Source organism: Gigantopelta aegis, chromosome 4 (genome assembly GCF_016097555.1).
Source record: "Gigantopelta aegis isolate Gae_Host chromosome 4, Gae_host_genome, whole genome shotgun sequence".
Taxonomy (NCBI): domain Eukaryota; kingdom Metazoa; phylum Mollusca; class Gastropoda; order Neomphalida; family Peltospiridae; genus Gigantopelta; species Gigantopelta aegis.
Genome location: NC_054702.1, coordinates 90124185 through 90152025, shown reverse-complemented (window position 1 = coordinate 90152025; position 27841 = coordinate 90124185). Strand labels below are relative to the sequence as shown.

Here is a 27841-nt window from a genome sequence, read left to right as displayed (position 1 = left end):
GCTCCCTTGCACCTGCCAGTGCAGGCGGTCCCTCCCCCCCCACCACCACCTTTCCTGTCATGGACGGAGGAGCCGGCCAAGGCCGGCTCCTGTGCCCACGACAGGCGTGCGCTACAACAGCTTGTTCTGAATGTGCACGTAAAACCCTATGACCTGACCTGACCTGGTCGATATTTAAATTGTTATTTATAGATGAAATGTCACCTGGACATGGGAGTCCACGCAATGCTTTTAGATCTACTGGTAGACCCAGTAGAGCTAATTTTAATCAAATTGGTGCTGGTCCTGGCAGCGTTCGATCACGAATATGGAAGCGAACAATGTGGCGATCTTGTTTGTGGTGTCGTAACACGTCGTGGACGGTTCTTGATGAGTCCTGTGTGCTGGTATCTCCTGTGGAGTCAAGTGACATCAAGTGGCATCCAAACCGCTGTGTGATGATCTACTCGAAATGCCGACTTGAAGCATGCCCAAGGCACGTTCACGTTCCTCAGCTATCAACCTTGCCATCACTTGTTTAACGTTCCATCAAAAACTACTTCATAAATGAAAGTGGCTTTTCAGACACCGTCTTTTATAGCCCGAATCAGCATGATTTGCACATTCAATTTACGTTTTTCATGCTATGCATGCAATATGTTGTGTTTTGGTGTTGTGTTTCATGGAGTGTTCAGGCATTCGTTTTTGCAAGTTATTCGTCGTCATGCATGGTCTATAAAGTAGTACAGTACTTATTCATTGATATTTTTAATGCTGATATACGCCCATTCACATTTGTTATCACCAACTGGTGGTGCGTTTTCAATGCTGTTTAGTATAATTGATGGTTGATCTTTCAGCACATAATGTTTAGTGCTTTTGTTTACATTTTGGTTCTTTATGGTTATTCAATAGACCCCTCTCATTTATAAACATCCGGTTTACTTTTTTTCCAGCATGGCAGGCGGTGAAAAGAAAAAGATCGCATCACATTCGAAAGAAACGTTATCTAAGACTGAATCGCTGTGTTTGGATGACATTCTTGAGTTGGGCGGGACAAAGGTAGGCAATAGGGTCGGCAAGAGTCCTCACTCGTTTCCCTAGGCTACCAACCTTATCAGGCCGGGACGGGGTGTGTGTATGTGTGTGTGTTAGCCCGAGTACTCTGACTGTAAGAGAGCTAGACGGACATTTGGACATAAACACGCTCTCATTACAGTCAGAGACCAACCTATGTCTTTTTTTGGCAATTCCTGACTACCAGACGGTAGGCAACGAGTCACGCTCTAATACCACAACAATCCTATGTTTGACGTCAAATACCTTTACATCAATCATTTTCGAGTTAAGTGATACAAAAAAATCCACATATTAATCACTAATACACTTACTACAGAAAGAAACCCGACAGCACCCACATTCAGCTACGCTTCGTGACACTCCGTCGCAACAATTGCAAAGCTCGGCGATCTATTTCGAGACGTAGACCACGTGATCGCGCACTGGGCGATTCCGCCTTGTGCAGCAGTTACAGGGGCCGTCTCATATCAAGCGGTTATTATTTTCATAAACAAATCGTCAGTCAAAAAAGAACTTGTAAATCAGCGACAAATATCATTGTCGTACTGTTAACTGCCAATGCGTATCGATGGGTAATCTCATTAATTGTGGCTACATTCTACGCTGAAAAAAGTTCTAAACCTTTTTTTAAAACTCCCACACACCCTCTCGTTCTGAGTACAGTTTGTGGCCCTGATCAGAAATCGTGGTAGCGTACTTGAACATCAAACTGATATAAGCAGGTTAATTCCCGACATCGGACCTGGCAGTCATTTGTGGCCATACATGCATACGGCGAAACTCATCACCATCGGTCCCTAGGCGTCAGCTTGTCTACTATGACGGAACTCCTGTCTACAACTGATCATTGAGTATTGTGTTACAGAATCGGTCTTTGTTCAGTTGTTGAAAACAATTGGGCTGTGTTCTACGTAGGTTAATTCATTGTCAATAATTATTAACTACCATACATATATATGTGATTTACATTTGCTTGGATAAAACGATCGTTCATATGAAATTAGTTATTAAGCAAACAGAATACTTACAACCAACCCAAAACAAAATTTGAACTATTTTTATTACTTAATTTACTAGTATCCTACCGCCTTTTTCTTCTTTATTTTTCTTTTTGCTTTTTAATGAGATATTACACCACAGTTTCACATTTGAGTCATTTCCGCATATTTCTTAGGGAGTGGGTTTCAGCTCAGTCGTTTGAGTGTTCGCGTCGCAGGATCGAACAACCTCGATGGATCCATTCAACCAATTGATTTCTTTGTCGTTCCAACTAATGCACCAGAACTGGTCAGTGGCCTGTGGGAAAGTACATATAAAAGATCCATTGCTAATGTAGCGGGTTTCTTCTCCAATACTCATATCAGAGTTACCAAATGTTTGACATCCAATAGCTAGTGATTAATTAATCAATGTGCTCTAGTGGTGTCGTTGAACAAAACAAATTTCAATATTTTTTAGTTTGATCTGAATAGCAAAACAACTATAAGATAAGTTTTAAAGATCGAATGAGCTATGCACCGATTCAATTTTGATTTTGCAGTAACAAGCATTACCATCCTTCCCCTTAACGCCTCGGAATACATCTTATGATACCCCATCCCCTCAAGAGCGTTACGTAATTGTTGAAAAAAAAAAACCCCACACACACACTCTACTACTGTACTAATGACTAATTCATAAAACATAAAATAATCAAATTAAATTACTACTTACTTTATCTTTCATAAGAGGAGGCAGTACGTAGCACATACTTTTGCCGTATCCTGTCGATAACACCCAAAATGTATCCTTCAAATTCAAAATGGAATCAATAATGTGTAATTGTTTTGGTTTAATGACGTAATGAAATCCAAATTCATCCAAAACGGCATTAGCCAACTCTTCCATGTTGTAACTTCGCTTGATATGAGACGGCCCCTGTAACTGCTGCACAAGGCGGAATCGCCCAGTGCGCGATCACGTGGTCTACGTCTCGAAATAGATCGCCGAGCTTTGCAATTGTTGCGACGGAGTGTCACGAAGCGTAGCTGAATGTGGGTGCTGTCGGGTTTCTTTCTGTAGTAAGTGTATTAGTGATTAATATGTGGATTTTTTTGTATCACTTAACTCGAAAATGATTGATGTAAAGGTATTTGACGTCAAACATAGGATTGTTGTGGTATTAGAGCGTGACTCGTTGCCTACCGTTTGGTAGTCAGGAATTGCCAAAAAAAGACATAGGTTGGTCTCTGACTGTAATGAGAGCGTGTTTATGTCCAAATGTCCGTCTAGCTCTCTTACAGTCAGAGTACTCGGGCTAGTGTGTGTGTTAGGTTCTACCCGCCGAGGAAATAAAAAAAGAAGAAAAAAGTTTAAAGTTTGGTTTCCTATCTTATCTCACACTATGATAAAATTACCAAATATTTGACATCCAGTAGCCGATGATTAATGAATCAATGTGCTCTGGTGGTGTCGTTAAACAAAACAAACCTTTTTTGGTGATTGTCGGGCACTTGTCATATGAGACAGGGCAAGAGCTCCACCCGTTCCCCCCATCATTTATAATAGTTTATTAATGTTTCCTTTTTTTTTTTTTTGTCGTTTTGTAGCATGATGATATTAGTTAGGGTTAGGGTTAGGGATATATATACCCCATCAAAAAATCCCCCTTTAGATCGATAACTAATGGGGGGAACGGGCGGTACACTTTCCGAATTCTGCTGTCCAAAGTTTACCAAAACTTAGCTGAATGTGGGTGCTGTCGGATTTCTTTCTGTAGTGTGTATTAATAATTAATATCTGGATTTTTTTTAATCAAGGAATTAGAAAATAATCAGTGTAGATGTATTTGATGTCAAACATAGGATTGTTGTGGTATTAGATTGGGAATCTTTGACTACTCTTTGAAAAAAATTACATAGCTTGGTCTCTGACTGTAATGAGAGCGTATAACTGTCAAAATGTCCTTCTAGCTCTCTTACAGTCAGAGTATTCGAGCTAGTAGTCTTAGAGAAGAAACCCATTACATTCTTTCATTAGTAGCAAGAGATGAATGAATGAATGTTTAATGACACCCCAGCATTAAAAATACATCAGCTATTGGGTGTCAAACGGGATCAGGCTAAAACGGAACCACTACCAAAAGGAACCATTTTTGTTGGCGAAAACGGATCCGATTGTGGCTATAACGGCACCTCACTGTATTGGCTAAAACGGAACCACACATAATAGAGAGAGAGAGAAAAATGAAAAATCGTGACTTAGGTTTATTGCTGAATAAAGCCGGTCAAAATTGTATTATTCAACATGTGAAACCGTGGATTGTGCTACGATAGGAATTAACACTTATCAAATCTTTTGAGTTGTTATTACTGTAGACTGTTGATTATCAAGCATTTAAGTTACTAGAATTACACCTGTATTGCTAATTGTTAATCCCCATCACCGATTCCGTCTAACCGGTGTGTCGCAGACAAAACATCAAAGCTCACGATGTTCACTGCACAGCCTTGCCGGGCTTGCTTGGTTAAGTACACAACAATCGATTGCTTGTTTTGTAAATAAATAGACATCATTTTACTTTATTACGTCTGACTTCCTTCATGAGATCTGTTAGTTGTTGCTATTTAAAAAGGTAATAGAGTAAATTAGTGCCTTCAGTACAACTGTTATTTTTAGCTTGAGCACGTGCTAAGATGATGCTTGACGTCACTAATCGAGGCCCTTACTATGTAGCCCAAAAATAACAACACTCATGTATATAAACAATTTCATTTATTTAATTCACATAAAAATGAACTATGAGCCAGAGTATGACAAATATTTTGAAAAGTCACTAGCCACAGGGCTAGTGGGTTTGTGAAAAGCACTAGCCCACCAAGATAAAGCACTAGCCCAAATTCCTGATCAATTATAACTGGATTTTTATATAATTTTTGTAACATTACACATTTACGAGTACAACAGTAAAATAAAACAAACACTTAAATCATGTTGTAACTTTCAGTTTTTTGTCGTGTCGTACGTTTTATCTTTTGTCAAGTGTGATCCATCGTCATTGTCCCGTTTTCGTTTTTGCCCCCCCCCCCCCCCCCCCCCCCCCCCCCCCCCCCCCCCCCCCCCCCCCCCCCCCCCCCCCCCCCCACCCCCCCCCCCCCCCCCCCCCCCCCCCCGGGGAAAAATAATTGAGCAAACTCTTGGTTGGTATCTAAACACACTATCAAAATAATTAAATTTAAATGAGAGTACGACGGTGTGACACACGGTAATAGATGGTTCAGTGTATTTGGTAATTGGTTATATATTTAGGGCCTACTATTTATGTCGCCAGGAACGGTGATGCCAAATACAGGGCATTATCCCGTGTCAGACCGATATCAAAAGAATATAACGGCGACATCTAATCCGTTGTTAATTGATGAACAAAAAAGGTATTATCTTGTATCGGCAGCTGTGACATATTATCCAAACCGCTACACGTAATAGGCCAAGCCGAGTCATTGCATATGCGGTTACCATTAAAGTAAATTGTTTTCCTGATTGCCGATAACCACATGTTAGCGAAGTGTTAAATTAGAAAACAATAGGTAAATAAAACAAACACTGAAATTCAAAGCATGGCTGGGGTTTACTTGATTGAGATTAACCTGTCGTCGTGATTGGTGATTTCCAAGTTCTTAGCCTAACATATGTGCGAGATTAACCAATCAAAACACGCATGTCATTAGACTTTATTTCCTGTGCCAGAAACTTGAAAGGGAAAGGTAAACAATGCATGCTGTAACTGTGACGATGTAGAGATAGCATGTTACTGCAGTTTGCAGACCTATCTCAAGTGGATTATTATTATATACTGATTGCGTTGTTGATATTATTCGATGACAAACGTCACAATCAAATTTAATAAACGAAATTTCAGCCGAGAGAAAAAGAAAGAAAGAAAAAAACCATGATCGAGCGATGACGAGAGGAGGGGGGAAACCACTAGCCTGCAGGGGCTAGTGGTTTTGCGTTTCTCACTAGCCCGAACTTAAAAACCACTAGCCACGGGCGTCGATCTAGCGGATTTGTCGAACTCTGTATGAGCAATCATGTTATAATAGCATATATTGTTTTCTCATTGGGAATGCGAGATAAATAGGTTTTGATTTCAGTGCCGTTTTAGCCATCGATTTTGGTGCCGTTTTAGCCAACGCAGGTTCAGTTTTGTCCACAGATTTTGGTACCGTTTTAGCCAACACAGGTTCCGTTTTGTCCAATTTGGTTCCGTTTTCGCCTGGGGCCGTTTTGGCACAGTTCCGTTTTCGTTATAACCCGTGTCAAACTATGGTAATGCAAACAAATAAGGTGATGATCAACATCAATGTAAAAATTCAAGATTTAAACAAAAACAGTGTAAAGAACTGTGCAAACATACAAATATCACAGATAGATACTGACTTTTACTCAAAACTTCAATTTGTGCTGTATTGGCCATTCTCAAAGAGAATGTTACACCCCTGCACCGCAGTGAGGTTACAGCATGCGCAGGGGTAACAAGTTACTGAATTCACAAATAATTTTCTCAAATATGGCATTTTGCTTGATCTTGCCCATATGCCATTATTACAACAATAATAAAGGAAGCTTTATTACCCTTATGGAGTGGCTCTTTATTTCCACAATCCATTCACAAAATTAAAGGTTATGGTGAATTAATATACAGGGCTGCCCATATCCTAAAATTTTCAGTTGCCCACCGGGCAAATAACTCAAATTTCACTTCCCCACAAACAAAAACTTGTCCCAAAACATAAGCAGTTTAAATAAAAATTTAACTGTACATGTCAAACAATTTCACATCATACAAAGCACTTGTAAGCCTAGTATTAGTAAATGTTTATTTCCCTTAATTTGTGAATGTAAAAAAAAAAATCCTATCGGAATGAAGGAAAATTGGAAATGAGTTTATGAACTTTAAAAAAACCTTTAACTGTTTACTTTAGAATGATCATAAAAAATATGCTACTTTGAGTTAAAGTTACATTCTCTGGTTACCATATTATAACATCGTGTACAAATGTGAAATACAAGCTCAAATGCACTTTTAAAAAAGTCATGTGTGTTCGCTATGAACGGATATCGTCAAACGTATACACTTGATTCGTCGACTGTGTCGCCATAGCTCGGCAAAGCACAAACAACAGCCTGTTGTCAGTTTCAGTTAACACGTGCGTTTGCCGATTTCAAATTGTAAGGTTCGTCTCAAAAAATTAAAAGAGAAATCTTGCGCTGTAGTTAAAACCGGTTTGATCTTGACAACGTATTATCGACAGTCGTACCTTCCTATTTCAGAATTGATATTTTATAAAGTGTTAGTAGAACTTTCAAAGTTTAGTTTGTATACTAATAACACATTAATCATGTATATATTTTTAAAATAAAATATACTAAAGTAGACAATGAACGTTTTCACTTCTTAATTTTTACGTGTTAAAATCGACAAATTCAATTAAATATTATTTCGTTTGGAAAGGGTAAAGTTGGGGGTGGGGGGTTGTTTAACGACATCAAAGATAAAGCATATTGATTTAATAATCATCCAACCCCATACAACCGTAAATAAAATGTGTTGAGTACGTCGTTAAATAAAACATATCCTATCCTTCCTTCCATCTGCTGTTGGGTGTCTAACATTTGGTAATTTTGACATATAATCTTAGAGAGGAATCCGGTGCATGTGCAGGGGGAGGATATTGGAGGTCGAAACCCTTACTTGCCCAAGCTTAAACAAAATTTGAAATGTATTTTAGGAGCATGGCCCCATATAAACTTCGCTTAACACAGTCTATAACCCCAATCCAGCTGAAATCCCTGCACACGTGCCTTTAGCAAGGGATTGTTTATATGTACCATCCCACAGACAGGATATCACATACCATGGTCTTTTTGTATACCCGCCGATGGGGATTGATCCAAGACTGACTGCGCATTTAAAACCCCCACCTTTTTAGGTCTAAGTAATGAATAAAAATAACATATAGTCTTGAAAAATGTTACGTAAATCGAACAGTTCCCTCTTCATCTAGAGTGTTATGTAATTAATAACACCCCCTTACATGTAACGCGTATGCCAACAGCTGGCCACTGTCAAAATTTCAAGGCAAATCCCCCACTCACCGACCCCTGGAAAGGCATTGTACCATACCTCTATGGATATAAATATGTTTTGGAGATATGAGACGACCCCTCAATCAAGACAGTTAAATTTGTTCAAAAATTGTGAAATCTCACATGATCTCTTGTTGGGGAATTCTATACTTGTGATAAGCCAATGAAAACCGAGATCGGTACGAGCCCGTCAAAAGTGTTCCACTTTCAAAATCATGGCTTTGTTTTTGACCTGAATAAGCCAGCGTAGTGAAACCAATGCGGAGTGCGGCGTCATATATGCACCAAACATAATTGGATTTTCTGTTCTATATGCTTAAATAATAAAAATATTCCAGGGAATGTAGTTTTAATGATTTCACAGTGAATAACATTAATTTTGATTTGTTTTTTGTGTACCAAAGAGATTTTTTGTTTTTAAATATTAAAAAAAGTATACCCCTCAGGATGAATTTTACTTGAAGAATGTAGGACATTGTATTTCAGGACATTTAATTTTTAAAATGTTTTGGGGGAGTATGCCCTGTTTCCCTTAAAAATTTGGGTGTCTGGCACTCTTGATATGACTCTTTGTGAGTCTGACACACAATCCCATTACAAAGTTTCTTGCACATGCACCTACTCACTGTTCTTTAACATTTAGTCAATTAAATGTTAATTGCATGTACATCAATGCATCAATTTAATTGGGGGGAAAATAGGAAAATTTGCAGATGGACAACTTAATTTTCAAATGCGAAATGTTACTACGTTAGTGAAAAAAACAATAGTGTGGTGGGAATTGCTTGACCTTGTTTTATGTCACACGTGTGTTGTGTGAGCTCACATAGATAAAGTGAAAACTAATTTTACAAAGAGTTTACTTACCCATTTTAGTAACGTTCTCAACAGCTTTTTCTCGATCCTTCAACATTTTTGGCAATTTACACCAATATGAAATACCATGATACGGCCTAATTTCTTAAATGCCTTCAAAAAGGATGGGAGGCTTATTCAAAGATGTGAGCCTACTTTCGGTCAAATACGGTACTCAATATAATTATCTTGGGAAACGAAAGGATGGATGGAGAGATAAAGGGGAGGGGTGGAAGTGCAGGTCGAAGTCGATGAATGGCCTTGACGTTTGCTGCAGACTACAGAATTACCAAAATTACAAAAAGGATAAAGAGGCAGTTTGTGTTTGGGAATTGTGGTTGCCTGGTGGACAACTGAATTGTAAATTTTACTCATCCGAGCAAATGTTTACACGTCTGGGATGAGTACTTTTGGCCAGTCCTGAGTATAATATCCTACAGACAGAATAGTACATATCACAGCCTTTGTTATACCAGTTGTGCAGTGCTCACTGGCTGGAACGAGAAATAGCCCAATGGGCAACTACTGTTTAATGTTTTAAAATTGTGTAATGATCTCTGAAACTTGCGTAGCGAATAACGACGCGATACTGGACAAAATGTTCCCTGGGGCCCACTGACAGGATCTATCCTAGAATGACCCGTCATCAGATGTGTGCTTCTAACAAATATTGAAATATATAGTTAAGTCAAACTGTTAAGCAGTTTCACAGGGATCCTATAATACCCGTAACTGAATGAAACACGATTGTCCAAATATCTCTCCTAACTGTATATCTATAGATCTCTCTGTAACAGGCAGTTATACCCGCTGGCTCGTCTAGGTATGATCAGAGATAAGATCTTATATAAAGTATATATTATTATAGCACGTTTAGTTCACTAGAAAACACAACAAAAACACAATACACTTTGGAATCTGTATTAACCTACGCTGACAAAAGTACTGCCACAGTAGTTAATTAACAACAACAAATAATAACAACCCAGAACTGATCACTTAATTAGTTAATCTCTAGGTGTCTAGTTTACACAATATGCTAATCACTTCACCGTGACACAACACCCACACGTGTGATAATTGAGAAACGCTTCCAGGAGAACTTAATTAATAAAGGAATTGCAACTCTATTCCTAACTGGTTAATTTTTAATTAACCCTTACTACTCGTTCAGTAACGTGTGATAATTGAGAAACGCTTCCAGGGGAACTTAATTAATAAAGGAATTACAACTCTATTCCTAACTGGTTAATTTTTAATTAACCCTTACTACTCGTTCAGTAACCTTGTAACACAGAATTAATACTGGTACCTATCACAATAAAGACAATAACCTACAGTTTACCTAGGTCCTCTAGGATGACTGGATAAGCTTTATATATATATATCAGAATGGTGAGCCTACAGTATACTGTGTCAGATGACCGGCAGCACCGTCTAAATAATATTGGTATAATACAGTATTAAAATATTTAAAGTCACATCAATCACATCAAGGTTATACACAGAACAGAAAATATATAATTACCAGTCCGGACGGACAGCGATCCCCTGGAGCCTTCCTTATTTTTCTCCCCGATATCTCTAAAACCATAGCTATTTATTTTTAAAATCCGAATATCGCCTGGGGGTACAAGGCGGTACTGAATCTTATCATGTGAATTTCCACAGCGACCAAGCGGTATTTTTTTCTCTCAGATGGTCAGACTCAATGACACCTAGTCACCAAAATCACGGTTGTAAAAACCGCACTCGCGGAGGTATTACGTAACTACTGGCCACATGGCCTCTGCACCTGCGCTGGGTGTGTATTAGAAAAGCTTGACGACTGTCGCGCAAAGGTATCACGTAACAAGTTGCCCATCTGGGCTTAAGTGCATATTGGAACTGCACACGGCCCTCTAAAACAATTAATATCGCCACAGGCAAAAACAAATTAAGAGCATGTTCCGTCACAAGCAGTGATAACAGTAGAAAATTGATATAAACATTGCACTTTGCAGGCTGACCTTGAGTTACTAGCTGGCATTGATGAGAGTGACAATGAGGACACAGCCGAGTTTGGAGATGACCTTGAGGTGGAAGCGGTGAAAATCAATGAGGTGGAATATTATTAAACATAATTTATGGGTTAAATTATTTGGTACACTTTCCTGTGAAATACTACCTGGTTACTGTTCCTGAAGAATTAAAATTAATACTTTTACTTAATATGCACACAGAAGTTACTGTTGATACTTCAGGGCTTCTAGATTATAGTAGCCCCACTCCCATGGCTAATCGTGGCTAGTAAATATTAAAAATCACTGATCCCATGGCTAGTGGATTTTATAAATATTCTAGAAGCCCTGTACTTTGACTTAAATTTAATTAGAACCTTGATGAATAGGAATCCCTAAAGGTGATCAATTCAGATGTGATACATTTTACACTCTTATTTTCTATATTGCTTTAATTTATGCGGAAAACCCCCCATTCCATTGTGACTGTATCATAATACATGTTTAAATTTATTGTGCATCAAATTTTTTATTTATACTGTATTTAAAAATTAATTAACTTTTTTTTTGTTACTTTGATTTTGCTTCTATTTGCAGGTAAAAGATTTTATTACGAAACTTGGCATCTTTGAACACAGACCTAAGGATTTACCTGAGGAAAATGTGTAAGTTATGCATTTGCTCTTTTTCATTTAAGAATATTCTTATAAAATTAGCATATTATTTTTTATTATAAAACTGCTTACAAATTCAATAAAATCTCAGTTATTATAATTTCTCAAAATATTAAACATTTACAAAACATAACCTATGTTCTTCTTGGTTGTGGGGTAGGACATAGCCCAGTGGTAAAGCACTTCCCTCGTGTGCAGTCGGTTTAGGATTTATCCTCATTGGTGGGCTTATTGGGCTATTTCTCACTCCACCCAGTGCACCTCGGCTGGTATACATGTACTATCCTGTCTGTGGGATGGTGCATTTAAAATATCTCTTGCTACTAAAGGAAAAATGTAAGTTTCCTCAGCAGACTATATGTCAGAATTACTAAAAGTTTGACATCCAATAGCCGATGATGTGCTCTAGCGGTGTCGTTAAACAAAACAAAACTTTCATCTTGTTTTTTTAGTGTTGAAGAAGAAAAAGAAGTACAAGAGTCTGATGCATCTGAATTAAAGGAAAGTTCAAAGAAGAAGAAGAAAAAGAATAAATATAAAATTCAGGATGACGAGGTCTCAAGTTCGTCATCACATGCTGCAAGTTCTTGGAATCCAATGCAGCATATCCGGTTTTACAAACCAAGGAAATATCTTCTTGTTAAAGCAGGAAGTAGCTGGCTGGAGGAGGTAGGTTGAAACTGATATCAGTTACCAGGTGACCACCAGTGTCCTGTTATGTGTTGTTTGTAAAATATGGGTTATTTACTTGATTTCTTTATATTCAGTAGTAGGTGTTGGAACTTGGATGAAATCAATAATATACAAACCAATCAATGGTGTATGTTGTGCCTAAATCTGCTAAACAATGATCATCAAGTACCACAAAACATAAGTTTTAAAAACTAACAAAAAGAGAGATGCTCTCATGCATCAAGTTAATCGAGAATGACTTAACCTATTAATTGAGTACATTTTTCATGATCGAGTACAGCCAAGTATAATACAGAGTTATTGCATTCTAGTTCTCTGTGGTCCTTGAAATACCGGTACATATAAATGAGAAACATTTACATTATTTTGTCCCACAGAAGTTTATGTAAAAGTTTTAATATTGCAAAAAACACACACAAAAACTGTTTACTGTAAAATGGTGAATTAATACATTATTTATAATTAATTTGGTTATGGTCAGGGCAAGATTGTAATGTTTCTCCAGTTGCATGGAACTGTTAAAACCTTTCTTTGATTGCTTTCATAACATGTTTATGAATTTTGACTACACTCCAATAACTTACTTTGTGACTTAACCCAAACCATTATATTTAATTATTGGATTATTTTGTAGGACACAAGTGCTGGAAAATCCCCTAGTGATAGCTTTGTAGCAAATTAAAATATAACTACATTAAAGAGGTAATATGCATGTTTAACCTAACATTTAGCAAAACAATTTAATACTCTTTTAGACATCTACAGAACCCAGTACAAAAGAAGCACCAGAAAACATTGTTCAGAAAATGGAAGAATTTGCATCAAAACTCCTTCAAGATGAAGTGGCTCTTTATAACAAACGTAAGCCATTAAAAGTTTCAAGCCGTACATAGTGATATTCAGTGGTTGTCATTTCTGCTGACTATAATAAGCTTCTAAAAACAACCCTTTCACTGTTATTCAACCATACCTTTTGGATATGTTATGATTAATAGTAGTGTAAAATGAACTTTATTATTTATTCAGGTTATTTGTTATTTATACGTTAATTATTTAATAGTGATGTGCGATATTGTTTATATGGGAATGAATATTGTAGGCTTTTTGTTTGCTGTGTGTGTGTGTGTGTGTTTGTTTTGTTGTTTGGTAAAACCAACAGTTATAAACCATAAAAACTGTTTTTGCAGTCTATGTTCTGAATTAAAAAAAAAAATATATATAACTTCATTCAACTATACTGCAGTTAACTTTGTATTAAGTGTTAGTACATAACTTCACACTGAATTAAAAAATTGAAATCTGTGTGAGCAGAAAATTTCACCAAAATATCAATGAAACTTCAAATATGCAGAAACCCATGAAATATTTTGCCAAATTAGAATAAAAATCACCAGTTGTTTTTAAAAAATCACATTTGGTATATTTGGCAAGTGGTGAGGTTAGTCCTGCAGATCTTTGTTATTTGTTTTTTATTTTCAGAACGTGAGAACAGTCGGCGTTCAGAAGCCAAATGGCTGAAAACTGTTCTGGGCTCTGGTACGCTGAGTGACAAAGTAGCTGCTCTGACTCTTCTTGCTCAGGAATCTCCCGTTCACAGTCTTTCCAGTATAGAGAGTTTGCTGAATATGTGTAAAAAGAAAGGAAGGAGAGAAAGCACAATGGGCGTTGGTATGTGCTACTTAATGTTCTATATAGTTGCACTGTTTTAAAATTAGACTAATTTTGTTAACTAATGCAGTTTAAGAAGTTCTGTGATTTTTTTAAATTTATGAATCAGAAACAAGCATATAATCGAGAACTGTTTTGTCATCTGTATTTAAAAAAAGTTTGTTTTGTTTAATGACACCTATTAGAACATATTAAATAATTAATGGATGTCACTTCTTTGTAATTCTGACCCATAGTCTTCAGAGGAAACGTTAAATTTTTCCAGACATGACAATACATACCATGACCTTTGATATACCAGCCATGGGCATTTGTTGGGACAAGGGGGTGGGATGTAGCTTAGTGGTACAGCGCTTGCCTGATGCATGATCAATCTAGGATCGATTTCTGTCGGTGGGCTGTGCTCCACAACTGGTGTAACAAATGCCGTGGTATGTACTATCCTGTCTGTGGGATGGTGTATATAAAAGATCCCTTGCTGCTAATCGAAAAGAGTAGTCCATGAAGTGGCAACAGCGGGTTTTCTCTGTTAATATCTGTGTGGTCCTTAACCATATGTCCGACACCATATAACCGTAATTAAAATGTGTTGAGTGCATTGTTAAATAAAAGATTTTGTTCATTGTTGGGACAAAGAAAAACCCAGTGGATTAACTGGGGAGGTTTGATCCTATGACCCTAACATCTCAACCGAGCACTCAACTGACTGGACTAAATCCCATCCCACTTTAAAAATATTACTTGTTGATGTTTGCATGGAGTTTTGCTGAGTGTGTGTTATGTTAATATAAAATGATGAAACCAAAAAGAATTAAAAAATGTGTTAAATATAAATAAAATTTCAGAAAATGTATTGGTTATTATTGTAACTGGCTTCTTCCAATTTGCTTTTCAGATACATTGAGAGATTTGTTTTTGTCTGACCTGTTACCAGACAACAGAAAACTGAAAACATTTAGCCAGGTAACTATTAATTTCATTTAAGAAATTGAAAAAAGGATGAAATGCTAATATATTAATATAATAGAATATATATATCCCAGAAAATTAAATATGAACAATAAAGTGGTGTAATGTGTTTTCATTTTGTGTGTACAATATATTTCAGAACAAACAACTAATCCGAACAAAGAGATACAAAGTTTTAATTTTTATTCAGATGAAAGATCCTTTTATAAAACAATAAACACAGACCAAAGCCAAACATTTTTATAAATAGGGCTCACACTGGAAATAATTTTGTTTTAGCCAGTCTTCATATCTGTAGACTATTTCCTTTAAATTAGTAAAATGTACCTAATTTAAACCAAATTTTATAAGCCAAGTACTAAACATTGTAGCCACTTAGGATAAAATTAGTAATTGGCTAATTAGGCAATGGATAGCGTGAGCTCTGAATAAAGTTTCAGAGAATGAAGATTTACAGGTGATGAACATTTATGTTGTTATGATATTTGACTCTGTTTTATTTTTTCAGCACCCACTTCTGTCTGTAGATGAATTGTCAAGTGGAAACAGGGATGTGGTGGACAAGAAGCTGATCCTTTGGCACTTTGAGTCCAAACTCAAAGAGATATATTCTGAATTTGTCAAGACTCTCGATGTACGGTTAATCATGTACTTGTATATTTATTATTTGTCAGTGATGTTATTTTTGAGCTCTGTTTTGAAAGGACAGAAAAGGAAAACCTGTTTAACTCTATCTATTTTGTGATTTCATAATTTTGTTGAGAGAAAGAGGAAAGGGGGAGAGGAAAGTGGTGTGGTGGAAACCTAATGAATAGCAGCAAAGGATTTTTCAGTGCACTTTCTATAAACAGGACAAGAGAAACTATTGACATGGTCTAATTGTACCCATTATTATAATGCTATAAAGTAGATTTACAAGAAATAGGAGTTTTGAAACCTTACGATATGAACCTGGGGAATAATGGAATTCAGTGCTCTTGATTTCGGAAGATGTCTAACTGGTTGTAAAACCTGCAGTGAAATGAAAAAATTAGAAAATGTAATATTGAATACATTTCTAACAATAATAATCAAAATTAAGATGCATAATCATCGAGTGTTAATTGTTTCTGGGTATATTGTATATTATTTTTATATAGTATTTTTATATGAAGTAGTTCTGAGATTATGGGTTTTTTTCATTAAAAAGTGTTAAATTTTGAAAAATTTCCTTTTAGAAATTGTCCCATGACATGATACTTTCAACAAAAGAGAAAGCCTTAAGTAAGTACAATTAAAACATATTTATGATGCATTTTGAAGGATAACAAATAAACATTTATTATTATGGAATAATAGAATATTATATATTGTTTAAGCTGTGATTTGGAATATCTAAACTGTTAAAATGAGAATGTCTATATATACATGTATTTGTGAAATATTATTGTATTAGCTTTATTAGAGATTCAATATGTTTTTGACATTCAATAGCCAATGATTAATTAATTAATGTGCTCCAAAACAAACAAACACATTTTATGTGTTTAGTATATTTTTCTAGTTGAAAGAACTTTGGGACAGGTATATAAAAATTAGTTTGATTTTTACACTACAGTGAGATTTGCCAAATGACAGTTTTCTTTGGTAAATCCTGTACATGCTGGTTTGATAGCAATATGACTTGTCCCTTCTGATTAATAAAATCAACAGTTTCCTCGTGTTTTGTGGCAAGATTTTATCTAATGTTGCATATTTGTTTTAGGCTCTATGTTCAGACTTCTTTCAAATAAACCAGAGCAGGAAAATGTAAGTTTTTACTTGTATATTTAATTTAATTTTCCATTTTAACCTTTTTTATTTAAAGGGACACACCCTAGTTACGTTTATTTGTTAACCATTACGGCGTTGTTTTTCGCTATTAAACCCCATTTTTCACAAATAAAATTGCACTTTACTTACATTTTATTATTTAGAATACACATTTCCATTCACCTGAAGTGCTTTTTGGTAATCCTGATGTTTGTAAAACCACGAAATGCATTTTTTGCATTTTTTCACAAAACGTGTTGTTGAGAAAAAACCGTTACGCAAGCAAGGTCCAATCTATTTTTAATGTCACAGACGTTGGTATATCACGTGACTGTTATCATTTTGGTTCGGTTTGTTTTCTCGTGCACGGTTCGCGCAATCAACATCCGATTTGTTGTTGTTCATTTGTGAGATTTTTCTTCACAGTTCGTGAACATTTTCAGTAACAATAAAGTTCAGACAAGTAAGTGTCTCAATACAAAACGTTACAAACCCTTAAAACCAATAATTTTGCTAAGTCTTACTATATCTGGAGAGGGGATACAACCAGGACAGAACAGTTGGAACATGTCCAGGAGAGGTGAAACGAACGCACCCCAAGTCTGTGAAATTTGTCGTGACGTAGTCATTGTTGTGCTTCTACCGGTGACATCAGAATACTAACTTTCAAAATTATTTCAAGCAATTGGGACATGGGGATTCCCATGGTATTTATCGATATAAAACCTGCTTTTTCACTCCATTTGATAAAAACGTGATCTAAGTGTGTTACAGGTTTGTAGATTAACCAAATTATAATTTATTTTCGCTGGATGGAACTAGGGTGTGCGGCTTTAATATAAAGGCCTGTAATGAATATCACCTTTTGATATTCTTGGCACTGTGAATATATTATGTTAATACAGTTCATCATATTGTTAGTATACAATTATACTGTAGTAATATACTGTAATTATTATTATAGTATTAGAATTTTATTGCCCTCTTGTGTCAAAGTTGTGCATTAAAGTTTCACATTTAAATCAGTTTCTCACAAACTACAAGTCTTAGGTCAGTTACCCTTAGTTTATATTTGCATCTATGGATGTTCATCACAGTACACCAAAAACAAGACATTTAATTCTACAAAATTCTTCTTTTTATGAATTAATTTTCTAGACAATCTATTAGACAAAAGCCTGTGGTAGCAAAGGGACTTGACAGCCAAGTCAACATAAAAAACATTTGTGTTATTTTCATTGTGAATCTTGAATCTGATGGAGAGCACCAGTTTGATTTTCGTTCACAATGATCTATTGAACCAACTTCAGATGATGACTGTTGTTTACAATATGTATTAATGTTTTATATATTGAAAAATGAAAATTATTCAGTGATATGTGATTTATAATAATACAAATTGTTTTTGTTGTAGGTGTTATTACCATTCATAGTGAACAAGCTTGGTGATCCAGATTACAAGCTAGCGTCTAAAGCATGTCATTTTCTGACAAAACTCGGTACGTTAAATAAAACTAGAAATATTCAATATTCAGTTGTTTTAAATTAAATGTACACTGTAATTTTTAATCGGACTATAAATATTTGATCACATTTAAACTTCAATTTTGTTATATATTAAATGTTCACTATAATTTTTAGTAGTGTGTCGAATGTTTTGATTGTATAGTTAAGCAATTCACTTGTGTTCATCATCATCCATGTCAAACATGGGTACTGAATGAATTGAAATTCCTAAAGAAACACCAATTTTTACAGAGGTTTTTTATGTTTCAGTGATTATACACCCCAATATGAAGGGCATCGTTTTGGAAGCTGTGGAAAATCTTGTTTACAGACCAAACATATCACAGAAGGCACAGTGAGTTATAATGGAATACAACAGCATCAAGGCAGCACTTTCTAGTAGTTTTTATTTATAAAAAGCAAGAAGTTTGAAATAAAAGTTTTATAATGCAATGAAGGTTTAAAAATATTCAGTTTAAAATTTAGTCAACATTTTAGATAATTTTTGTCAAAAGCAGTGGTTACAAATGAGTGTTAGTGGAAAATTTGCATTTATATTAAAAATAATAACTTTTATTACAAGTACTTTATGCACAATTCAAACTATTATGGTGACCAATAACTTCAGCACGTTATTATTTATAAGATGTTGAACAAGCTTCCATTTTATATCATGTTTATGTCCCTTGAGTGAAATAAGTTTAATTGTCACCAGCTTTAGCAAAATGGTGATACGTTTAATATCCTATTTATTACCCATAATCAATCTTAATTTATATCACCGATCTTGTTTGGTTGACGTTCCGGGAAGGTTTTAGTGCGCCAATCGATGAGGTCACTGATTATTCTCAAAGTGTTACGTCCCACTTGATGTTCTAGTGGGATTTAACACTTTGATATGAACCAAACTATTTCTAACCCTATGTCACATATTTTATGTCATTTTACCAGATATTAGCATCATTATCCAGCACCTGTGTTCTCGTTTGTTTTGTTTCAGATACTATGCCATGTGTTTTCTAAACCAGCTGGTGCTAAATCAGTCAGACCAGTCTCTGGCTCTTAGACTCATTGACGTCTACTTCTCATTCTTCAAGGTAAGCAAACTAAATTTATTTTGTTCTCTCTCATATGCATACGTTTTATGTTACAGTTTGTTTTAATAGATTCTATTACTCTGAGAACTGTTTGGACATACAGTCCAACCTGTGTTAAGCAGCCATTAAAGGGATTATCAAAAAATGGCCTTTTAAAATGGGTGACTGCTTAATACATGTCAGTTTATACTATTGGTCGATTTGGGATATCTGTGATTTCATAACACAGCTAGTTGCTTAATACAGGGGGCTGCTTACTAAAGGTGACCACTAGAGCAGGTTTTACTACAGTTACATTTGATTTGCAACTTTTATTATTATTATTTTTCAACCAGTGCCCACAAACTGGTGTATCTAAAACTGTGATATGTGCTGTCCTATTTGGGAAGTGCATATACAAGATCTCTTGCTGCTAATGGAAAAATATAGTGTGTTTCCTCTGAACACTGAGTCAAATGACCAAATGTTTGACATCCATTAGCTAATGATTAATAAATCAATATGCTCTAGTGGTGTTGTTAAACAAAACAAATTTTAACTTTTATTTTTCAAATGTCTTTTTCTTAAATGTCAGCCAGTTTTAACATTTTAGAGGTTTCTAATCAAAGAAATGAATTTATTGAAGAAAAAATAGGTAAGCACTTTGAATACCAGGTTCAGCAGTTATAATGTCATCAGTTTTACTACCGTATAAGGTGGACTCTGACTTACTTTATACACGAGGTACATGCTATTGTTTTATATTCTGGTATATCCTATGCTGAAAAGTATAATTTTGTTGCAGTCGTTTGTGAAGAAAGGTGAAGTGGACAGCAAGATGATGGCGGCTCTTCTCAGTGGAGTTAATCGAGCATATCCCTTCGCCAAAGGTCAGTTTATAAAGTCAACACAGATTATAGGGGACAGTGTTCAAAATCTTAGGTAACTGGAAGTTGGCTAGGTAACTGATTTTTTTTGTTAAATTAATTATATTTGCATAATCCATGAGTAACCTAATAGTAACTCATGTACTACTGTTCTGTACTGCACTGATATTGTAAATGTATTTTAAACTGAGATATGGGGGAAATGCAATAGGTCAGAGGTCAGGCTAAGTATTCAGTGAAAGAGAAAAATGATCCAAGTTTTCTTCATTTATTTATTTTGAAAGATACTGTGCTACAAATCACTGTCCCAATCCAGGGTGAAAAGGGACAGAAATGTTTTTTTTTGTTGTTTTTTTAAGAACACTTACTAATGAATAACAATTATATATATTTTTTCTATTTCACCAGACCTCAAACAAATGCATATGCCTATATATTTTTTCTATTTCACCAGACCTCAAACAAATGCATATTCCCCAAGAGAAAGAAGGAAATTACAGTCATGTGACAGGAACAGGAAGCAGAGTACTCATTGAAAGATTTTAGCCATCCAATTTGCTGTTGGGTTGTTCGGATCAGACTAATATCCCTAGGGGAATATGCTTTTGTGTGAGGTCAAGTGAAGTATTCTTTAAAGAGAAAAGTTTTCTCCAATTTTGCTTAAAATTCATTTGAGATTGTCTGTATCATTTTCAATATGTTAATATGTCTTCCATTGATTGATTTACCTTTGACATTTAGTAGTCTGTGGTTTGTTTTGAGGTGGTGTTAAACATTTGTTCGTTCATGTATTGCATGGATAGTAGTTACATCTGATTCCTCTGATCTGACATGGGTTTTTTTGTACTGTAGTGGACAGCGACTACTTCATAGAGCAGATGAACATGTTGTTCAAGATTGTACACATCGTCAACTTCAACACCAGTCTTCAGGCTCTCATGTTGTTACAGCAAGTCATGGATGCAAGGTAGTTTTCAGCTGGACAATACTTACAATTGTCTGAATGGAAGGTTAAAAAACACCTAAATTGCTTCAAATGAAATCAAATATATTTTGATTTTTTAAATTTATACAAGTCAGGTCATAGGGCTTAACATGCATATACACATTCAGAGCAAGCTGTTGTAGCACATGCCTGTCATGGTCACAGGTTTCGGACCATGCCAGCTTCTCTGTCCAGGACAGGAAGTTAGACTGGCAGTGTTTGACAAATGTTTGATATGGTCACTTGCCATTCCAGAAGCTTTGGCTAGTGCCCCTTGTATTACAGTAATACAGTTGATAATTTCCACTAGCCCAGACTAAACATTCACTAGCCAGGACCAAGGGTTAGTAGATTTGTGGAACCTGAGACAGCTAATATTTACTTCTCTAGAACACCGAGACCAAGATCAGTGCAAATTAGTACATGCTTACATCAGTGTTATGTCTTTATGACAGATTCAGTGTTCATAGTCCGTGTTAGTAGGCAGAAGACAGCAATTTTGACTGCAGCTGTAGCTTCCAACACTGCCTACTTTTTATGCTTGCAATAATACACTGAATTCACTAGATATAGCTGCTGACTTTTCTTGTTCATTTCATTTCAAATTATTTTCTTGCTTATATCTGATTAAGATTAAAGCACGCTGTCCTAGGCACACACCTCAGCTATCTGGGCTGTCTGTTCAGGACAGAGAGAAGAGAGTAGTGGTCTTAACCTACCCATTGAGTCGTTAAAACTATAAAATATACAGTTAGTTCTGTGTAAAAACAATTCAGTTTACAATGGACATAATTATATTGAGTTTTTAGATTCGCAGGTGTTATTGTCTATTTTATGCTTGCAAATGTTTTATTTTTTACCTCACGCTAACACCTTCAGTCAGAAATGACATTTGCGGGATCAAGTAGACAATAACACCCGCAAATCTAAAAACTCCATATGGTTAAAAAAGGAAAAAGTGTGGATTGGTTAATTAATCTTGAAATATTTTCTACTAATAATGAACGTTATTTAAATAAATGACTACAATTTGTTTTATTTATGTATTATGACATATCATTGATTGATATAAGACTGTCGTATAATTTGATTGCAGTCACAGTGGAGCAGATAGGTACTACATGGCTTTGTACAAGAAACTGGCTGACCCATCTCTGAAGACTTCTTCAAAACATGCACTCTTTCTTAACCTGCTCTTCAAGAGTTTGACTAAGGATGTCTCAGAGAAAAGGATCAAGGTAAGAAATAACTGTTTATGTTGATTTTCATCTAACTGATTTTGATTAGCTTTAATATATACAGTGAAACGTGTCTTAAACCAGATCATGCTGAGGACCTAATATTTATCCCATTTAGACAAGATCTGGTGTTTACAGGGTCTCATTTTGGAATTGAGAAAATTTGAGACCATGAAACTTGACCGGTTTAGTCACATTTCACTGTATATATTTTTTACATTAATTTATTTTTTCTTCAAAGAACTAGATTAATTTTACACCACAAATTAGTTCTTTTTTAAAAACTAATTTTGGTTTTTAATTAAGGCACGCTTGTTTAGCAATTCTAGGCATTAAAGTAATTGGAATCCCTTGTCATTTCTGATATTTTCATCAGCTAACAGGGCATCTGTTCCAAGTATGTTAAAATGGTGGACTTTTGAGAATAGTTCTCACTGACATCTGACTGCCCAGTCAAACATAACTTTATTATAATTTTTGTGTGTGTATTTGATGTTTCAGGTTGTCCTGGTGTTTGTAATAGCTTGAACTTGGTTTTATCTCCTACAAACATTAGGGCAATCAAACATTCATTGAATATCCAAACCCTTGTATTCTAATGAAGAAAATGTGTTTGTTACGTAATTTTAGTCATTAAAACGGCTTTGTTAGTCATAAACATCTTAACAATGGCAGCTTATTCAGGTAAGTCTTTAAGAAGAATGCTCCCTAACCCTTTACATCAGAAAAGCATTTGAGTGTCAACTAACTGAAATACAGAATTTGTTGGAGTGAGGTATAGTTTGCAGTAATTTTGTCACTGCTACGAATATTATTATTAATATTATTATATTTTTGTTAATACCAAATAAAGTAATACCGGTAATAAGATAAAGTAATCAAAATATGTTGGGGTTTTTCAGTTTTGGAAACATATGACATAATGTATACAAGTTTTCATTTTTTATTTCAGGCCTTTGCTAAAAGACTACTGCAAGTTTGTTCCTATCAGTCCCCACCATTTGTATGTGGTGCCCTTGTGCTGTTATCAGAGGTAAGTTCATAGAATGCTGGAAATTAAGTACTAGCATGTGCCAGTTGGATTATTTTTATTTGTATATCATTCAAATAGTATTTTACGGTATTTGTTTGAAGTAGTATCATCTGATATATAAACAATCTTTATTTGATTTCCATTTATTGGTATTATTTTGTAACAACAACTAATCTCACATTTTTAAATGCATTTGACACAGATTTGTTTTTGTGCAACCAGTGATCATGTTTATTTTCTTTAATTTAGTTGTTGATAGAGTTATTTCCCTTCAGCTCTTAGCATCATGTTCAAATATTAAAAAGTATATTTTCTATTTAAAAAAGAAACTATGGTTACTAGTATTTAAAAAATAATTGTTATGTTTATTCTTAATATTTTTAAAAAGTGACAAATTTGTTACAGGTCATAAAAGGAAAGCCAGGAGTCATGAACTTCAAGCAGGTTTTTGTGGTAAGCAACTACTATTTAATTTATTATGTGTATTGTATTAAAATGAATTATTTATTACTAGAAGATAAATAAAGGCTTGATTTATGTCAATCTACTTTATTTCTTATTTCTTTTTCTTAATTCCACATGATATGTTTTTATAAAGTACAAGTGAAAGTTTCTAAAGTACTTGTTATTGATGGATAAATGATGAGCAACTGCACCAGTATCACATGGTTTGGGTACAGCTCCTGGGCCTATATTTTTGAAGCTATCTTAGTGCTATGAAAAACAGTCATAGGCTATGGCAAGTGTCAATCAAAAATCTGTACATTTTCTTTCCTTCGTTTTTTTCTCTTTATTTTTGTTTTTCTGTTTTCAGTATTTATCGCATGAAACTTGGTAACTGTTGTTTTTGTATATGTTAATAAAGCTATATCTATAAAGATATTTTTAATAATCATTTTATAGGATTCTGATGATGAAGAACACTTCACAGACTTTCCTGAATCAGAGGAGTTTAAATTGAACAGTGGTTCTTCTGGTTACCATAGCAATTCTGATGAAGAACAGGGTGAAAGTTTGGTGGGGTCTGGCTCAAAAACACAGTCATCTTGGATGCACAGACAAAATATCAGCAGTATGTTTCTTGATTAATACCATCAATTTTATAATGAATGGCTATTTTAGTTTCATCTAATTAGCCAGGCATTTTAATGTGTGGTCAAACTGAAAGAAAAGATGTTTCTACTACTGTTTATTTATCCTGTACCAAGTGTCTTTGTAAGCAGGTCCCAGTAAATGTCTCAAACTTGAAACTTACTCAAAGTGGTTTTTCAAAAAGAAATTTTGTTTTTAATCTGAATGTATTATACTGACTATTAATGTGAATAGTTTTTATTTTTAAAACAAGTATTCATCTTATTCTTTCTAATTCACGCTTCTTTTAAAACAGATGATCCTTAGTTTGAATTGAAAATGATGGTTTCTGTCCATTAAAAGTAACAAGATTTCATTATTTACAGGAAAATCTGATACTGGGGACTATGATCCATATTTTCGCAATCCCCTGTACTGTCGAGCTGACCAAGAATGTATCTGGGAACTGAAGAAACTAGTGCAGCACTACCACCCAACTGTCAGTCTGTTTGCCCAGACACTCCTAGAGGTAGGGAGACATTGAGTATCACATACTACCACCCAACTGTCAGTCTGTTTGCCCACACACTGTTAGAGGTAGGGAGACATTGAGTATCACATACTACCACCCAACTGTCAGTCTGTTTGCCCACACACTGTTAGAGGTAGGGAGACATTGAGTATCACATACTGGTACTACCACCCAACTGTCAGTCTGTTTGCCCACACACTGTTAGAGGTAGGGAGACATTGAGTATCACATACTACCACCCAACTGTCAGTCTGTTTGCCCAGACACTGTTAGAGGTAGAGAGACATTGAGTATCACATACTACCACCCAACTGTCAGTCTGTTTGCCCAGACACTGTTAGAGGTAGGGAGACATTGAGTATCACATACTACCACCCAACTGTCAGTCTGTTTGCCCAGACGCTTCTAGAGGTAGGGAGACATTGAGTATCACATACTACCACCCAACTGTCAGTCTGTTTGCCCAGACACTTCTACAGATAGGGAGACATTGAGTATCACATACTACCACCCAACTGTCGGTCTGTTTGCCCAGACAATTCTAGAGGTAGGGAGACATTGAGTATCACATACCACCACCCAACTGTCAGTCTGTTTGCCCACACACTGTTAGAGGTAGGGAGACATTGAGTATCACATACTACCACCCAACTGTCAGTCTGTTTGCCCAGACGCTTCTAGAGGTAGGGAGACATTGAGTATCACATACTACCACCCAACTGTCAGTCTGTTTGCCCAGACACTTCTACAGATAGGGAGACATTGAGTATCACATACTACCGCCCAACTGTCGGTCTGTTTGCCCAGACTATTCTAGAGGTAGGGAGACATTGAGTATCACATACCACCACCCAACTGTCATGTCTGTTTGCCCAGACACTGCTAGAGGTTGGAACACTTTGTTCAACCAATTGGGTTTTTCCCTATCCCAGCAGGTACCCCATGCTTTTCTGTCTGTGGAAATATGCATATAAAAGATACATTGCTAATAATAGGAAAAGTATAGTGCTTTTCCTCATCAGACGGTGAGTCAGATTTAAAAAAAATGTTTGACATCTAATAGCCAATGATTAATTATTGCTTTGATGGTGTTGTTACAAAAACAAACCCCTAACTTTACCTTTTAACATTTTCTGTATAAAGTATCTATTTTAAGCTGATATAAACGCACAGACATTAGTTTACACACCAGTGTACATCTTGTGTTACAGAACAGACATGTAGAATACACTGGAGATCCTCTACAAGACTTCACGCTCAAGCGATTTCTCGACAGGTTCGTCTACAAAAACCCTAAGAAGAGCGATCAAGGTAAATATTTGGATTTGTAACTCATTTGAGATTTGTAATTGTGATTCAGTGTATCCCTTAAATATAGATAGTTTTGAGTCTTGATACCGGTCTCAATGGTGTTGTGGTTAAGCCCTCAGACATAAGGCTTGTAGGTATGGAGTTTGTGGCCTGGTACCGGCTTCCACTCAGGGTGGGGGTTTTAATGACTCAATGGGTCCACTACACCAACTTCTCTCTCACTGTCTTGAACAGATAGACCATATAGCTGAGGTGTTGTGTGCCCAGGACAGTGTGCTTGAACCTTAATTGGAAATAAGCATAGTCTTGATTTGGGCAATAAATCTCAGACAGTGGGCTAGACAGACATAATGTTCAACAGTATTAATTCTCCTACTGGCATCAAGCAAAATTTAAGATTATTACAAAATGCATAAGAAAAACTCAAACAGCTATTTCGTAATCAATAAATGTTTGCAATTGATGATTTTTCATAAAGTTAACAATCACTATGAATGATGACCGATTAATAATTCATGTACTTCAGTTTATGATTATTATTTCAGTTGCTGAAAAGGCTGGGTTGTCCATGTCTAGGAGAAAAGTGTTTCAGTCAAAGGGAGTGAAGGGAATACCAGTGAACAGTGACAACTATATTCAAAGAGGAGAGTCTCAGATTCCAGTCGATGAAAAATTCTTCTTTAAGTAGGTCCAAAAGCTTAGAAAATTGTGCTATCAGGCCTTCCGATACCGTGTCAGTAGCGTGTCGAAAACATTACGGAACTGAAATTTCGTTTCCCATAATTATTATATCGAGTAAGACTATTCAACAAAAATAATATAAACAGTTTCCGATGGGTTCCCATGATCACAAGTCACGAAACCGAAAAAGTGTTTCTCATGAAGTTTGAAATCTTTTGGCCTGTGCAATACATGAAGTTGTAAAATAGCAGTCAACGTTTATGCAATGAGTCCTGACTCCTACAATTTGGAGTAGCTTGTGTATGTGTCCAACATGGCTGCTTTAATAAAACATAAATTTAAAAGAAAGTACAAAAGTATTTGCAGCAGTAATCTCAGTTTATCATCATCATCATAATCAAAACCAGGTGAGCTGTATACCAGTGAAGCATGTCCCTATGTGATTTGACTGTGACAGGTTTCTGTGTTTGCTTGTTTCACAAGCATACAAAGCTCATTCTGTTTTTGGTACTCATCTCACACCCAAAAGCATGCATCAGAAATGTTGATTTTGAAAAGAATTTTGTTATCCACATATTTTATTTTTGTTTGTTTTAAAAGCTTATGCTGCCTTTCACCACATGTAGAAATACATGTGTAGATCTTAGATGTAGATAATGTATATTATGACTGATGTAAATTTGC

The 27841-nt window shown here is 35.6% G+C and overlaps 1 protein-coding gene across 1 annotated transcript in view; it reads left to right on the top strand.

Moving 5' to 3' along the window:
* The first annotated feature begins 909 nt into the window (after nt 1-909).
* The window catches only part of LOC121371381 (CCAAT/enhancer-binding protein zeta-like), a 31903-nt gene continuing 4971 nt past the window's right edge, over nt 910-27841 (top strand). The window contains exons 1-22 of the mRNA XM_041497228.1: nt 910-1041; nt 11046-11144; nt 11640-11707; nt 12169-12385; nt 13165-13270; nt 13889-14077; nt 14973-15040; nt 15555-15680; nt 16264-16309; nt 16791-16834; nt 18252-18336; nt 18614-18698; nt 19344-19440; nt 20225-20309; nt 21159-21273; nt 22388-22529; nt 23482-23562; nt 23968-24015; nt 24466-24634; nt 25020-25162; nt 26377-26476; nt 27022-27160. Coding sequence (XP_041353162.1) covers nt 937-1041; nt 11046-11144; nt 11640-11707; nt 12169-12385; nt 13165-13270; nt 13889-14077; nt 14973-15040; nt 15555-15680; nt 16264-16309; nt 16791-16834; nt 18252-18336; nt 18614-18698; nt 19344-19440; nt 20225-20309; nt 21159-21273; nt 22388-22529; nt 23482-23562; nt 23968-24015; nt 24466-24634; nt 25020-25162; nt 26377-26476; nt 27022-27160 — 2357 coding nt within the window. The 5' untranslated portion in view covers nt 910-936. The remainder of the gene's footprint in view (nt 1042-11045; nt 11145-11639; nt 11708-12168; nt 12386-13164; nt 13271-13888; nt 14078-14972; nt 15041-15554; nt 15681-16263; nt 16310-16790; nt 16835-18251; nt 18337-18613; nt 18699-19343; nt 19441-20224; nt 20310-21158; nt 21274-22387; nt 22530-23481; nt 23563-23967; nt 24016-24465; nt 24635-25019; nt 25163-26376; nt 26477-27021; nt 27161-27841) is intronic.